The sequence below is a fragment of the Oratosquilla oratoria genome, chromosome 25, assembly GCF_046742065.1.
Source record: "Oratosquilla oratoria isolate Oo_2021 chromosome 25, ASM4674206v1, whole genome shotgun sequence".
Lineage (NCBI taxonomy): Eukaryota > Metazoa > Arthropoda > Malacostraca > Stomatopoda > Squillidae > Oratosquilla > Oratosquilla oratoria.
In genome coordinates this window covers 13,256,823-13,273,402 of record NC_134801.1, presented here as the reverse complement: position 1 = coordinate 13,273,402, position 16,580 = coordinate 13,256,823, and the positions used below count along the sequence as shown (strand labels likewise).

Sequence of the window (16,580 nt, the reverse complement as noted above, 5' to 3'; positions counted from 1 at the left end):
ATCACTCATCAATGCAGAGAAATATATCCCCAAGCAAGGTCGTCCATCTTCAAGTGAGAGAACTCCTCCTCCACCATCAACAAGAATTCAAAGAGTTGGCCAATTCAGGTCCCAGAATGATGTGAGACTAGATAAAGTAGGGCACTTCCCAGAGGTGAAAAATCCTCGTTTGTAATGCAAACGAGTTGGATGTGTGGGTTGCACCAATATCAGGTGTATCAAGTGCAAAGTGAATTTGTGTCTAAATGAGAGAAACAATTTATTTCCTAGTGTAAGGAGTGAGACAAACAAATACATGCACTGTATCTTTTTCATGATAATTATTATTTTCCTCCTTTCCAACAGATTTCACACTGAGGAGTTCAGGTGTTTTATTTTCTAAAGTATAATATTTTAAGTAAAGGTGTTATTGATGATATTTCTACAATTTTCAGCAGGTTTTTCACTGCTAAGAACAGGTATATTATTTTTTGTAATAACCCATATTATATATAAAGATATTTCAATTATTTATATACTTAAAAACAATTAATTTTCATTAACAAGATGTCAAGCTATCAAAAGAAATTGCATTCAAATTTAATTTTTCAATAAGATATTCATTTTTGCTGAGATAAGCAACAGAATTGCTTTCTATATTCTAATAATGTAATAAATCTTGATAATACAATAATTCGTCAATTTCATTTCCCTCGTGACCAACATGACTAATTCGTCATGGTACTGTATTATCGCATAGACTGTAGCAATTGCCAGGAAAACTGATCTATAACATTCCTCAGGTCCATAATAGCCTAGAAACAAACGCATGATTTATTTTGTCCAGCCAAAATATATGTGGTCCATATAGGGTTAAGGGAAAAAGACTGGAGGAAATGGGTAGCTTTAGATATTTGGGTGTGAATGTGGTAGGAAAAGGAGGAAAGGAGGTGGAGGTAGAATGTAGAATGAAAGAAGCAAGTACAGGTACTCCTCGTTTAACGACGACAATTGGGACCAGCGCGCCGTCGTTAACCGAATTGGTCGTTAAGCGAAAGTGTATACATATACGTACAGCTGCACAGAAAACTATCGTTAGTAAATCACGCTAATCATTTTGACACAAAACAACGAAACTATTTGAGACAAGTTGAAGTCTCCATCGGAAATAAGATTATCATGTCATAGTGAATCCATATGAACTCCGGAACTATTATTCAATTCATATTCATTCAGAAGGAATTCGAACAATTCGAACCCCAGAAATACCAACCCTTCGGTATCATAAGGTTATGTTCATTAGCGAATGTTTCGACACCCCTACTAACGATAGTTTTCTGTGTAGCTGTACATGTACTGTATGTACAATGTCCACCAATACATGTATCTTTATTTTCGTGTATTTTCCCTCTTTTATACAGTACATTAAAGCTTTATTTACTGTTTATTTACGGTGGTTAGGTTCCCGAAATTACCGTATATGACCAAATCCGCGTATGCTGACATTCCATATTGAATACCGGGGTATTTTTTTAGTTTCGACCATGGACGCAATATAGCAATAGAAATTTAATTATTAACTTTGTAAATTAAAATGTATCAACGTAATATGCAATTTTGTGGGCGGAAATGAAAGTAAAAAATACCATGCTACAAGAAAATATGCTAATGAACGAAGTCGGTAGCATAGGCTCGGGACGCCATCTTGTCGTCTGCCAACGTCTCTCACGAGGACGAGCCGGATGACATTTAATTTGCAGGTAATGATTTATCAAACACAGGTTAGGTTAGTTTAGTTTAGGTTAGACGAATTTATCATCCTTTCATTTCTTCGACATCGGCATCTATCATAACAAACATGGTGTACCATTCGTCCGACATGACTTCGTTACTTACGAAATTTATTTTAGCACCTTTTTTTCCGCTCATAAAATTGCATATTACGTTGATACATTATAATTTACAAAATTAATAATTAATTTTCCATTGCTATATTGCGCCCTTGGTCGAAACTCAAAATTTACCACTACCGGTATATACTGTACCCCAGGTAGTTTTTTCAGCTTGCAGGATGGTAATGTAGACCTAAGCTTCAGAACACTTTACCTCACAGGTAATATCCACCGTACAAGTTCATTTATAACATCATACAAATTTGCCTCAGCCAACTTAATTATCGTACACGACGTCGTAACTTCGGGAGATTTACGTTAAACGAATGTCATAAAGCCCGTCGTTACTCCGAGTTGTCGTTAACCGAGTAGGTCGTTAAACAAGGAGTACCTGTAAATGCCTTGGGGGATTAAAAAGTGTAATGAAAAATAGACATTTGAGAATAGATGCTAATAGATTGTATGAGGGAGTGATTGTGCTGATAGCACTGTATGGGGCAGAAACATGGAACATAAGAGAGGAAAAGTTTAAAGTGTGTTTGAGATGAAATGCCTGGAAAGTATGGAAGGGGTTACTAGGTTGGATAAAGTTAGAAACAAAGGTGAAGAAGAGAGTGGGGTTGGATAGGGAGTTGGGAGATAGGGTTGATGAAAGAGCATTGGGATGATTTGGATACATGGAAAGAATGAGTGAAGAAAAATTAGTAAGAGAAGTGTGGAAGGCGGTGGAGGGAGTGAATATTAGGCGACAACCAAGGATGAGATGGATGTATGGGGCAAAAGGGGCATTGGGAAAGAGGGGAATGTCTTTTGAGGAAGGGAGAAGACAGAAGATAGGGGTGAGTGGAGAATGGGTGTGCATGGATGATGCTGTGATGCATGGAAGGGAGTGGTTGTGGGATGGGGGGTGAGGGATTACGTGTGAATGATATTTTGACACAGCCCAAAGTGTTTCTCCCTATGTTTTTCTGCATGACGGGTGGGGAGAGGGGTCTGCCAGTTAAATGAAGCGGCCTTGCTGTGGATGTGCTGTGTCTTGCTACGTTGCTTCTGACCCAGGGCAGTGGGCAAGATGCAGGGATGACCCATCATCCAGGAGAAGACAAGAAAAGAGGGAGGAAGGGGTGGTGAATGGGAGTGGAGTATGTGGGGATGAAATGGGTGAGAGTGGATTTATGCCTTTGATTTTGGTTACCTCCCTTGTAAGGAGGGAAAAGCCATTGGTATATGTATATATGTAATTTCCTACATTGATTGTCAATCTATATACGAGTCAAAGGCATGCACCCACTCCCATCCATTCTACTCCCATCAACCACCCCTGACATACACTTATTCCCCCCCCCCCCCATCACAAACAAGCAAAGGGCCACCTCTGTCTCCAGCCCACTACCCAGGTCAGAAGCAATGCAGCAAGACACAGCACATCCACAGCACGGTTGCCCCACCCAATGACCCCCTCTCTACATCCTCCAACACAGAAAATAGAGAAAATTGGGAGAAAGCCCTGTTAAAAAAAATTGAATTAATTAATATAAATATATGGTGCACGGAGATTGTTTTGGTCTGTAACTAAAGAAGCTATTTTTTATGCTTTCAATTTTTAAAAAGTGTTTTAAAAGTCGTGTAACGTGTTTGGAAATGTACAAATTGTATATTTTATACGTATTTGAAGCTAAATGTTTGTATTTAAAAATTAAGGCCTTTTTTCATCAGTGTTTATATTTGGGTGCTTGTATGTTAGCCAATTACTGATATGAACACAATACTAGAACATCAGCAATTTCTGCAAGGAGTGCAATGTCATTGGCAATTGGCAGTGTAGGTCTTTGATTCAGGCATATCTGATGCTAGCTCTATTTCAACAAGCAGCCACATTTTTATGTATCATTACTTAATCCATTCTGGCATTAAAGAATAGTAGAGCAAGGATACTTCCCTGCCTTACCCTGGAAATCTACCAGCAAAAAATATACCCCTACCCTACTAAACTGTTCTTTCAATGTACACAGACAAGAAAGGGGTCATAACCTTGTTTGCACTCTTCATATCTTCAAAATCATCCAGTGTCACACTTCCAACTGAGTTAAATGTAGATTCTGTTAAAAAATCATGAGTGTATTCAATGAGAACATGAAAAACATGGATTTGGTCAGTTGTGGACACTTTAGGCATGAAATTAGACTGCTCAGGATGCTGGTTTGTTAATAGGTCTTGTATTTGTGTCAAAATCACACATGTAAAGACCTTATGAATACTTGGTAGTATTAGTGTGATGAGATTAGGAATTAATCATTATGATATTGATATTTTTCATTTGTAATCTTTAGATCATGACTTTTGTAAACAGAATGGAGGTGCTGGAACCAATTCCCCTGTGCGAAGAAGAGGTTCAAGTGGTACGGGAAGCCAGAAAGGTACACCATCTCATCGTAGGTCTGGATCATATTCTCTCAAAGGAGTCGACTCAAAGCTTGCTCAGGTAATTAATCCCCTATTAGAATTTTTTATTTTATTTTTAGTAGTGTATCAGTGTATTTACCTAGTATTTTACGGGACGAGAGCTATGCTCGTATTGACCCGTTTTTGTATCTCTCCGCATCCAGTTTGTTCTTAAAATCTTGTATCTTGGATTCTGTGTAAACTATGTAAAAAAAAAATACATAATGATGATGATAATTCAAGTTCCAGATGATGAAATTTGTTCCTAAAATAACATTATAGAACAGGATCAGGATAAAGCTAATTTCATGACAGTTGATGACTTTAATACTAAAGTTGGGAAGAACATGACTGATTAATCATGTATTGGGAACTTTAGAGTAGACAGAATCTCAAACATTCATCTGAAGTACCTCAGCCACAGAGCCATAAGAGATTTGACTGTCATTTTCAACCACACCTGGGGATCGGTGCCACCTGCGTAGAGCCGGTGGCCAGGGCTGGTTGCCGCCGATGCACTATTCGATGTAAGAAAGACTTTCCCACAGACTCAGACTATACACCCTTCATAGACAGTCAGACAAAACACATAATACATAATCTCAAGCACTCATCTCCCTGTGGCCCTGATAACATAAGTAACATCCACCTAAAACACATTTGACCACAAGGTATACATGCACTCACAAACATTGCAAACTACAGCTATTCACACAACACTATACCCGACATCTGGAAGCATGGTAAAATAATCACCATTCCAAAACCAAACAAAGACCCAACAATCTCAACATCGCACCGCCCAATCACACTTCTCTGCACCCCCTCTAAAGTCATTGAACGCCTAATACAGACACTCCTCAACTTATGTTTTAGTTACGTTCCGAAGGGCCGAACGTAACGTGAAAATGAACGTAAGTTGTTACTGTACATTCTAGTAATGTATGACCGTTCATACTGTACATCCATAAATTCTATTACCGTATCTTATAAAACACCCCTAAATCATTAATTATAAACATAACATTGTAAAATAATAACATTAATTTCAAATAAATTAAATTCAAGCAACATAAAGTGAGATGGAGGAGGGGAGGAGGAGGAGGCAAGGCAAGGCACGTTCAGTCTGTCGTTTGTACCATGTAAACAATGGACGCAGCGTCATCCGTAAGTATCGTTTGAATGTCTCGTACTAACGTAAAATCGAAAAAACGTAAAACAAATGAACGTAAGTAGAGGAGCGTCTGTACAGTCGAACCTCGAAAGCCCGGACTAATTGGGGGGAAGGGTGGTCCGGTCATGCCAAAAGTCCGGTCATCGAAAATATCGCCCTAACACCCGTAAATTTTCGTAGCGGTATACGTATAGGTAATGTATGATATGGCATAGAAACACATAAGAATAATACTCTAACACTGTAATGATAACAATACTGTAATAATACTATATTACCAATAATTCTGTAATAATAACTGTAATACAGTCATGTAAATGTACTGTATATACATGTTGGGAAAAAGGATTGTGGTACTCCCCAAGGTAGGCGTAGCTCCTCTTGGGGATCGGTGCCACCTGCGTAGAGCCGGTGGCCAGGGGTGGTTGCTGCCGTTTGGCCCCCAACTCTTGGGGTTGGGGGGTGGTCCCACGACGTAGACGCTGCAGTTCCAGGACATCACAAACATAAAAAACAAATGCACACCCAGACTTAACACACTTAAGTCAATCACTGGAACAACATTTGGACAAAACAAAGAAACTAATATAACAATATACAAACAATGCATACGCTCAGTGTTGAATTATGCGAGTCCTGCATGGGCTCCTAATCTCAGTGAGACACACCACAACACCCTTCAAATCATACAAAACAAAGCCCTAAAAACAATTACAGGCTGCACAAATACAACACCTACAGACCATTTACACCATGAAACAAAAGTCCTCAAAGTCAAGGACCACCTCGACATGAGAGGCACACAAACACTTGCCGCAGCCACCACAAACACATTACACCCGCTACACTACATAGCAGAACACCCACACACACCAAGAAACATTAAAACAACACCCAAAGACCTTTATCACGCACAGATACTCTCTTCTCTTCCTCCACAACCACCAAATACCAGCCTCCGGAAACATATTCATAATCATATCACTCACCGCTCCATTAACACACTGAAAGACAACACACTGCTGCATGCCAGACCCCCTGATATCCACCCTTCTGAATCCTCTCTCCCACGAAAGGACAGAGTCCACCTGGCCAGACTGCGGTGCGGTCACCACCCAGCACTTCTAAGCTACCAGAAGAGGCTGGATGACCGCATTGTGAACAGCTGCCCAGGATGTAACACTTCACCCCATACCATACAACACATAATGGAAGACTGCATTATACACAATCATGCACGCAAACAACACAACATACGCTCTATAAAGGATTTGTGGGAAAACCCAGTTTCGGCTATGGCATTCCTTGGGGAGACGGGACTGCTCGGACAGACAGTCTAGGGAACGACAACAACAACAACAACTGTATATACAGTGTACTGTACTGTATTTTTTTTATTAAGTACACTGTAAATATCGGAAGGTATGCACGCGGGACAGTGGTGGCGGCCAGGGTTGCCGCGTTTTCTACACTACCGTGTAGAATGGGAGTGTTGCCATACCAGGGCATACATTTTTCTCGGGTGTGTGCAGACTTTCATAGCAAGATATACTTGTCAAACTTTGACAAAATGTTGGTTCTAGTTTTTTTATTCTTGAATGTATGTAAGGCCCCCCCATGCCCTAACATATTGAGTACAATACGAATTTTTTTATATATTATTATCGCTAAAAGAAAGCTGAAACTTTAACGTAGAATTTTTTCACACAGTATAATATTTTATAAGTAACACAATTACCAATAAAAGTCATATTTTGATGTACCATTTATTATTTGATAACTAGTTCTATGTTTTTTAAACAAAAGTTTGAGTTTTTGAATGTTTTTAACAGCCCGTTGATATGTAGAAAAAATTTCCTCATGTCCTTGTGCAGTTGCCACATGCCGCTATTTTACTACGTTTTGGTACAAAATTCTACGAAACTGCAGCCCTGGTGGTGCCTTGACTGGGCTGGGTTTGAGTACACGTGTACGGCCGTCGCTGCCATGTACTGGACAAATAGGGAACTTTGCTTGAAAAGTCTGCCCTTTGTTCATTTCGACTGGTCATACGAGGGTCCAGGCTTTCGAGGTTCGACTGTACTTCAACTTGTCACAGCACATATTCCCCTTGCTGACTCACAACATGGTTTTAGGCCACTACACTCAACAAACACTCTTCTGATAAACTTCACACAAAGAATTTTAGATGGCATCAATTCAGATAGGCCCCACCACAGAACACTTCTTATAACATTAGACATTAGTAAAGCTTTAGATGCTATCCCCCGCCACAATCTAACAAATATAATGTATAACACAGACATGCACAATAACACCAAAAGATGGCTGGCCAATTATCTGGCAGGTAGGAATGCTTATGTGTCATATAATGGCCAATCAACGCACATCAGAAACATTAAGAATGGAGTACCACAGGGCTCTGTACTATCCCCCACACTCTTTAGTCTATACATGCATGACATACCCACACCAGACACCTCAGAAATACAAATCTCTTCGTACGCAGACGACATAACAATCACATGCACACATCGTAACACAGAAAAGCTGCAGAAATAATCCAGCCATACCTTGATACACTCAACACATGGTTCATCACAAACAGACTCAAAATAGCTCCAACCAAATCTACAGCAACACTTCTCACCAACTGGACAAAAGAACACAAATACATACCTCATTTTTACATCAACAACACTCTAATACCACACACAAACACACCAAAAATTCTTGGTGTAACATACGATACATCCATGTCTTTCAAACAACACATCACAAACAAAAAACAAATGCATGCCTAGACTTAACGCACTTAAGTCAATCACTGGAACAACATTTGGACAAAACAAAGAAACTAATACAGTCGTACCTCGGTACTCGACCGCCTCTATACTCGACCAAATCGGTGCTCGACCAAAAAATTCGAGTAGAAAATGCATCGGACCTCGAACAGATTTTCGGTACTCGACTAGCTCGAACAGCGGGTAAGCGTCAGTTCAACTCAGACCGCCAGCGGAGTAAGACGTACGCAGTTTGTTCGAGTATTTCTTCCCAGATTTAAACTTTTTCGTGTTGCTCTAGCCCTTAATAATGGGTCCAAAGAAAGACAGTGATAAGGGGAAAATTGGTTTCGGTGCTCGACCACCACCTCAGAACGGATTATGGTCGAGTACCGAGGTACGACTGTACAACAATATACAAACAATGCATACGCTCAGTGATGAATTATGCGAGTCCTGCATGGGCTCCTAATCTCAGTGAGACACACCACAACACCCTTCAAATCATACAAAACAAAGCCCTAAAAACAATTACAGGCTGCACAATTACAACACCTACAGACCATTTACACCATGAAACAAAAGTCCTCAAAGTCAAGGACCACCTCGACATGAGAGGCACACAAACACTTGCCGCAGCCACCACAAACACATCACACCCGCTACACTACATAGCAGAACACCCACACACACCAAGAAACATTAAAACAACACCCAAAGACCTGTATCACACACAGATACTCTCTTCTCTTCCTCCACAACCACCAAATACCAGCCTCCGGAAACATATTCATAATCATACCACTCACCGCTCCATTAACACACTGAAAGACAACACATTGCTGCATGCCAGACCCCCTGATATCCACCCTTCTGAATCCTCTCTCCCACGAAAGGATAGAGTCCACCTGGCCAGACTGCGGTGCAGCCACCACCCAGCACTTCTAAGCTACCAGAAGAGGCTGGATGACCGCATTGTGAACAGCTGCCCGGGATGTAACACTTCACCCCATACCATACATACATAATGGAAGACTGCATTATACACAATAATGCATGCAAACAACACAACATACACTCTATAAAGGATTTGTGGGAAAACCCAGTTTTGGCTGTGGCATTCCTTGGGGAGACGGGAGTGCTCGGACAGACAGTCTAGGGAACGACAACAACAACAACAACAACAACCACACCTGGTCACATAACAAAATTGCATACATCTTGAAAAGAGCTCATGTGATCCCTATTTTGAAACCAAGCAAAAATCCTGAAAGCCCATCATCATACAGACCTGTTTCACCACCATCCACAAGATGATGGACAGGCTGTTTGCAGCAAGAATCAAAACAGAAATAGCCACCTCCCCAAACATGAAGAATTAAAAAAAGGCCATTGACATAAAAGAGGCTTTTAATATTGCCCCTAGACACATACTATCAAAAAAGGTCATTGGAACATTCATAATAATGACATGAAGTGGTTAATGAGCTTCACAGCAGATAGACAGTGCAAAGTAACCCAAAATACCCAAATCTAAGAAATAAAAAGGATATACAATGGAATCCCTCATGATGCAATAATTTCACTATTACTGTTCAATCTCTAGTGATCTCCCAACTCCAGAACCAAAACTACTCAAGAAAGGGCATAGTTAGAAAAGTGTTAAAGGACAGGTTAAAGGGAACAACATAAAGGAGTGTACAGTTTTTGCACTCACTATTTCATTGTAAGAGCTACGTCAAAGTCCTGGCTTCAGAAAGAGTTACCATCTGAGAGGGAGTTCATGCTGTTAACCAAATTGTGTTTCTGCAAATATTTAAATTGAATTCTTGAACTACATAGCAAACTTGTTCATTACAGATAATCCTGGATGAGATTGTTGATGCCTCCTCCCCAGTATCTTGGGATGATATTGCTGGACAAGAGGTAACGCTTAAAGACTATAGAATTGATGTATTTGTTGAGAAATTGAACAGGATAATTATATAATATTTTTGTTAATTTTTCAGAAGACTTCTTTAAGCATTTTTTTTCCCTCCCAAATTACAATAGATTGCTAAGAAAGCCTTGCAAGAAATTGTGATTCTACCAGCACTGCGTCCAGAACTTTTTACAGGATTGAGAGCTCCAGCTCGTGGTCTCCTGCTCTTTGGCCCTCCAGGTAAAGCATGATGAATATATTATTTACATACATGCCAATGGCTTTTTCCCCTTTACAATGGGGAAATACCTTTATTATTAGAATTAGTCCTATAGGGACTGTTTTGGGGTGCCCCCACAGACCACATCCATATATCATTTGTCTGTATTGGAATAATATTTCTATTTATATATTTAATTGTTGCCTCAAGTTTTGCTGACTGGAAACTTGGCCCCAATAGCAGCTGTCAGTGGTTAACAGTCCCTTCACTAGATATCTATGGGAAAAAGTCCTGTGTTAGTGTGGAATAGATTGTGTCACTAGCTGAAAGTAGTGGGAGAGCAGTTACTGGTTATCGGCTATCCTTGTGAATAAAGGTGGAGGAAATACAAACAAAGTTGATGAATCCTTTGCCCATTCCAAAAACCACTTGCCAGCCCCATAGGGATGCACCTTCAAATGGAAGTGAGGAAATTGACAAGAGTTTCAAGATGGATAGCAAAGAGTCTCTCCCTGACATCCTACTTTAAGGACCACCTTGTGCAGTTGCCCATCATTGGTTACTCTTTATTCATAAAGGAATGATGAGATGTTTTTTTTTTATACTACTGCTGCCTCCTTCAGCCAGTTCTTTACCACTTCTGTAACTTTACCTCTTCCTTCTGTGATCCGTTTGTGGTTCAGGGTAGAGGGGTGAGAAGTATGCCACTACCTCATTCCCATGTGTGTCATAGAAGGCAAATAGATGGGATAGAGTGAGAGGATGAGGGATCTGGGGATAGATGTGGTATGAATGAGAACAAAGGGAAGAGATTGGTAGTTCACCTGCAAAAAGAAAGATGGAAGTGTTCTATAATTTTTAGGTAAGGGGGTTGTTGTTGTTGTCGTTCCCTAGACTGTCTGTCCGAGCAGTCCCGTCTCCCCAAGGAATGCCACAGCCAAAACTGGGTTTTCCCACAAATCCTTTATAGAGTGTATGTTGTGTTGTTTGCATGCATGATTGTGTATAATGCAGTCTTCCATCATGTGTTGTATGGTATGGGGTGAAGTGTTACATCCTGGGCAGCTGTTCACAATGCGGTCATCCAGCCTCTTCTGGTAGCTTAGAAGTGCTGGGTGGTGGCCGCACCGCAGTCTGGCCAGGTGGACTCTATCCTTTCGTGGGAGAGAGGATTCAGAAGGGTGGATATCAGGGGGTCTGGCATGCAGCAGTGTGTTCTTTCAGTGTATTAATGGAGCGGTGAGTGATATGTTCATGAATATGTTTCCGGAGGCTGGTATTTGGTGGTTATGGAGGAAGAGAAGAGAGTATCTGTGTGTGATACAGGTCTTTGGGTGTTGTTTTAATGTTTCTTGGTGTGTGTGGGTGTTCTGCTATGTAGTGTAGCGGGTGTGATGTGTTTGTGGTGGCTGCGGCAAGTGTTTGTGTGCCTCTCATGTCGAGGTGGTCCTTGACTTTGAGGACTTTTGTTTCATGGTGTAAATGGTCTGTAGGTGTTGTAATTGTGCAGCCTGTAATTGTTTTTAGGGCTTTGTTTTGTATGATTTGAAGGAGTGTTGTGGTGTGTCTCACTGAGATTAGGAGCCCATGCAGGACTCGCATAATTCATCACTGAGCGTATGCATTGTTTGTATATTATTGTATTAGTTTCTTTGTTTTGTCCAAATGTTGTTCCAGCAATTGACTTAAGTGTGTTGGGAGGTAAGAGGGTTGGGAGATATGGTTGATGAAAGAGTATTAGGATGGTTTGGACACATGGAAAGAATGAGTGAAGAAAGACTAGTAAAAGAGGTATGGAAGGCAGATGTGGAGGGAGTGAACATGAGGGGACGTCCTAGGATGAGGTGGATGGATGGGGTGAAGGGGGCTTTGGGGAAGAGGGGAATGTCTGTTGAGGAAGGAAGGGAGAGGACAGAAGACAGGGGTGAATGGAGAATGGTTGTATATGGATGATGTTGTGATGCATGAGGTGGAATGGGCATGGGGATGGGGGGTGAGGTAGTATGTGTGAGCAAATTTTGACACAGCCCGAAGGGATTTCACCCCGTCTTCTCCTTTTATGCATGGGGGGGACGGAGAGTGGGGGTTGCCGATTTAATGAAGCGACCTCGCTGTGGATGTGCTGTGTCTTGCGACACTGCTTCTGACCCAGGGCAGTGGACAAGGTGCAGGGATGACCCGTCATCCAGGAGGCGCTAAGATGAGAGGGAGGGTGGAGGGGTGTGGAGTGTATTCAGGGATGGAATGGGTAGGAATGATTTTATGCCTTTTCCTTTTTGGCTACCTCCCTTGTAAGGGGAAAAAAGCCTTGGTATATGTATGTAAGTTGTGTCCAACAACATTTGATATTCAGTTTCATTTCAAGCTCTTGTCTTGAGGGAGACATATGTCTCCATGATGTCTCTTCTATTCAGCCCTTTAATTCTAATTTTTAAGTGGATTGCCTTAGCCTTATCGTCACTCAGATATGCTTCCACCATTATGTATAATGTATATGAATATATATATACAGTGAGTCCTCCTTATACGGTAATTCTTTATCTGGTAAATTCACAGTTACGGTGTTTGGTAATTACTACCCTAGATTCTATTTACGGTAAGAAAAATTCACAGATAAGGTATCCGCTAGATATTTTGAAGAGGATAGAGCAGGGAGAAGGTACGTCTGCCATATCCTATTATTACAAGTAATAATGGGTTCGGTATACGGTAATTTCAATTTGCGGTAAGGTTTTCAGGAACTCGTATGTACAGACGCTCCTCAACTTACGTTTTAGTTACGTTCCGAATGGCCGAACGTAAGTTGAAAATGAACGTAAGTTGTTACTGTACTATACATCCATAAATTCTATTACCGTATCTTATAAAACACCCCTAAATAATTAATTATACACATAACATTGTAAAATAATAACATTAATTTCAAATAAATTAAATTCAAGCAACATAAATTGAGATGGTGGAGGAGGAGGAGAAGGATGAGGCAAGGCACGTTCAGTCTGTTGTTTGTGCCATGTAAACAATGGACACAGCGTCATGCGTAAGTATCGTTTGAACTACGGAGAGCGCGCTAAACTAAAAAATTCACTAAAAAAAAAAAAAAATTTTTTTTTAGTCAGTTCAAATGTAAAATCGAAAAAACGTAAAACGAATGAACATAAGTAGAGGAGCGTCTGTACTGTATAACGAGGACTTACTATGTATATATATATATATATATAAGTGAAGGGCAGTGAGCTAAATGCAGAGAACAGTTGGAGTTTTATTCACTGGTGTTTCATCCTTACCAGGACATTCTCAAAGTACATACAATCTCAGAAAATTAACAGCTTATATAATTCATCCTTGCCATGTTCCTCTCCCTCCATACCCTCATCTGTTCTCAATACTTCTTAGGTAGGTGACTCCAACCATGCCGCTTCTCCCTCTGTTCTCAATCGTTCTCTTGACCTCCTTGATGATTAAATTGCATGCTTTTCCAGCTAATTTGATAAACCCATCCCTATGGTTGATGCAGGGGCGGGAAATGATGTAGGCTGCCCCCACTATTTTTCTTTTCTTTATCCCTAGACCTTTGTGGACTACCTCTATTCTGTTCCAATCTGGAAAATAACCACATTGGTCTAAATGAACCACTAGGAAGTTGGAGATTTTGTGAGCTCTGACGTCATTTTTGTGTTCATATGTCTGCAGCTCCATTGATCTTCCCCCCCTTGAGAAAAAGCCTATAACCACTCGCTTTTTTTCTCTCTCTCTCTCTCTCTCTCTCTCTCTCTCTCTCTCTCTCTCTCTCTCTCTCTCTCTCTCTCTCTCCTTTTTGTTACTATGCGCTGAGTAGAGATGAATCACATCATCTTTTTTGGTGTTTTTTCTGTCTCTTATCAGAGACATGCAAAGACCTACTAAGCAAAGGGGACAAACTATGTAATAGTGTTAACAATGTGAGATTACCACTGTTCTTGTCTTGGAGATTGGAACACAAAAACCTTGTGCAGAGGGGCTGGTTAGAGAATAAATTAGCTTGCTTATGTGATTCAAGTGAGTGGAATGAAGTTGGTAGAGACGACTAATTGTGAATTTGTCTGACAGACAATTATCAGTGACAGAAAAACAATCCCTCTCGCTTGGTCTGAAATTTGATATTGGTGTGAATAAGAAAGACAGATTATTTCATAAGGATAGTGAGTAAAGACTTGCTTTGGCTGAGGTATGTGGACGATGTCCTTGTCATCACTCTGAAAGAGGTCCAATTAGATGACAAGTTGAGTAGATTGAATCATGTTGAACAGAACATCCAATTTACTATTGAACACAAGATAGATAACAGACTAGCTTTCTTGGATACAGTGATTTGGAGGAGAGGTAGTAAGGTATCATTCTCGGTCTACAAAAAAAGCACCAATAAAGATATGATTTATTTCTTCTCAGCGCACAGTAACAATATTAAAAACGGAGTGGTTATAGGTTTTTTCTTAATGGCGTATAGTATTTGTAGCAAAGAGTTTTTAGAGGATGAAATTAATTATATATTCCAAGTGTTCACGAAACTCAGATATCCGGAAGGACTACTACACAGATTGAGAAAGAAAGCAATGGTAATAATGAGAAGGAAGAAGGACAACTGGTCCTGAGAAGACAGGGCTGGGATTTTGTCCATTTCCAACTAGAAGTACACGGAGGAGTTGGGACATGTTCTCACAAAAGCAGGTGTGAGCATTGCTTTTTCCACGGGTACAAAATTAGGAGAGGTTGTCAGGAGCAAGAATGAAAATAACTCTGAAAAAGGTATGGAGAAAGGTGTGGTCTACAATATACCATGTGATGATTGCTGTTAAGATATTATGGTGAGACAAGAAGATCAGTGGAGCTGCGGACATACAAACACAAAAATGACATCAGAGCTCACAGAACCTCCAATTAGCTAGTGGTTCATTTAGACCAATTTGGATATTTTCTAGATTGGAACAGGATAGAGGTGCTCCACAAAGGTCTAGGGAAAAAGAAAAGAAAAATAGTGGAGGCAGCCTACATAATTTCCCACTCCTGCATCAACCATAGGAATGTGTTTATAAAATCATCAGGAACAGGAAGCACTTTAATCATCAAGGAGGTCAAGAGGATGATTGAGAATGGAGGGATAAGCAGCATGGTCGGAGTCACCCAAGAAGTATTGAGAACGGATGAGGGTATGGAGGGAGAGAAACACAGCAAGGTTGAATTATATAAGCTGTTCGTTTTCTGAGATTGTATGTACTTTGAGAATGTCCCAGTAAGGACGAAACGTCAATGAATAAAATTCCAACTGCTCTCTGTGTTTAGCTCACCGCCCTTCCACTCATTTGTCTTCCATACTTCTATATATATATATATATATATATATATATATATATATATATATGTGTGTGTGTATGTATATACATATGTATATATATGCATATATATACATTAAATATATCATATATATACATTATATATATCATATATACACACACACACACACTTCAACGAATGTACGGCTTAGAAGACATTCTGAAGAAAATTGAAGTTTTGTGGATCCCAATGCAAAGAGAAATGCCTATTGTATTTACAGGGTGGGGGGGAAACTGCTCGTGGGGTAGTAGAAAAGTAGGGAAAGAGGAAAAGGGGAGGGATTACTGAGGGAAATGGAAGGAAATGAAGAAGGAGTAGACTTGGCCCAGGCAGACAGGAGAAAGGTAAACAAACGGCCCCCTGACGACGATGAAATATCTAATAAAAATGTAAAGATTAGAAGTATAGATAAGAGCAATACAGTAGAAAGTGATGAGAATATTTTCCAGGGATTTAAAGAGGGTGGGGGGGACACAAACCCCCCCGACTGACAAGACTAGAAGAGAAGGTCGATAAGATGATTGAGGACTTGGAGCGTAGGTTCAGTCATGTTAACAATATTATACGGAGACTGTGAGAATAAACACCTTGTGAGATCGAAACCTTTATTAGTACTACGTTTCGCTTGTTACAGCTTTTTCAAGTACAGACATGACACACACTCTGAGCACATATAAGCCAACAGGGAAGGAACTGGGAGAGGTTATCAGGGAGGGGTGGGTGGTAGGTGGAGGGGGAGGAGGGGGACGGGTGGGACTTGGTGGAGACAAAGGAGGACATTTCGGACAGTTTGTTGAAG

General features: G+C 40.4%; 1 protein-coding gene across 3 annotated transcripts in view; it reads left to right on the top strand.

Annotated features, from left to right (window-relative positions):
- Positions 1-16,580, top strand: part of spas (spastin) — a 367,066-nt gene that overhangs the window by 306,698 nt on the left and 43,788 nt on the right. For all 3 annotated transcript variants that reach the window (XM_076208392.1, XM_076208390.1, XM_076208391.1), the window contains exons 5-7: positions 4,222-4,353; positions 10,131-10,196; positions 10,323-10,431. In XM_076208392.1, coding sequence (XP_076064507.1) covers positions 4,222-4,353; positions 10,131-10,196; positions 10,323-10,431 — 307 coding nt within the window. The remainder of the gene's footprint in view (positions 1-4,221; positions 4,354-10,130; positions 10,197-10,322; positions 10,432-16,580) is intronic.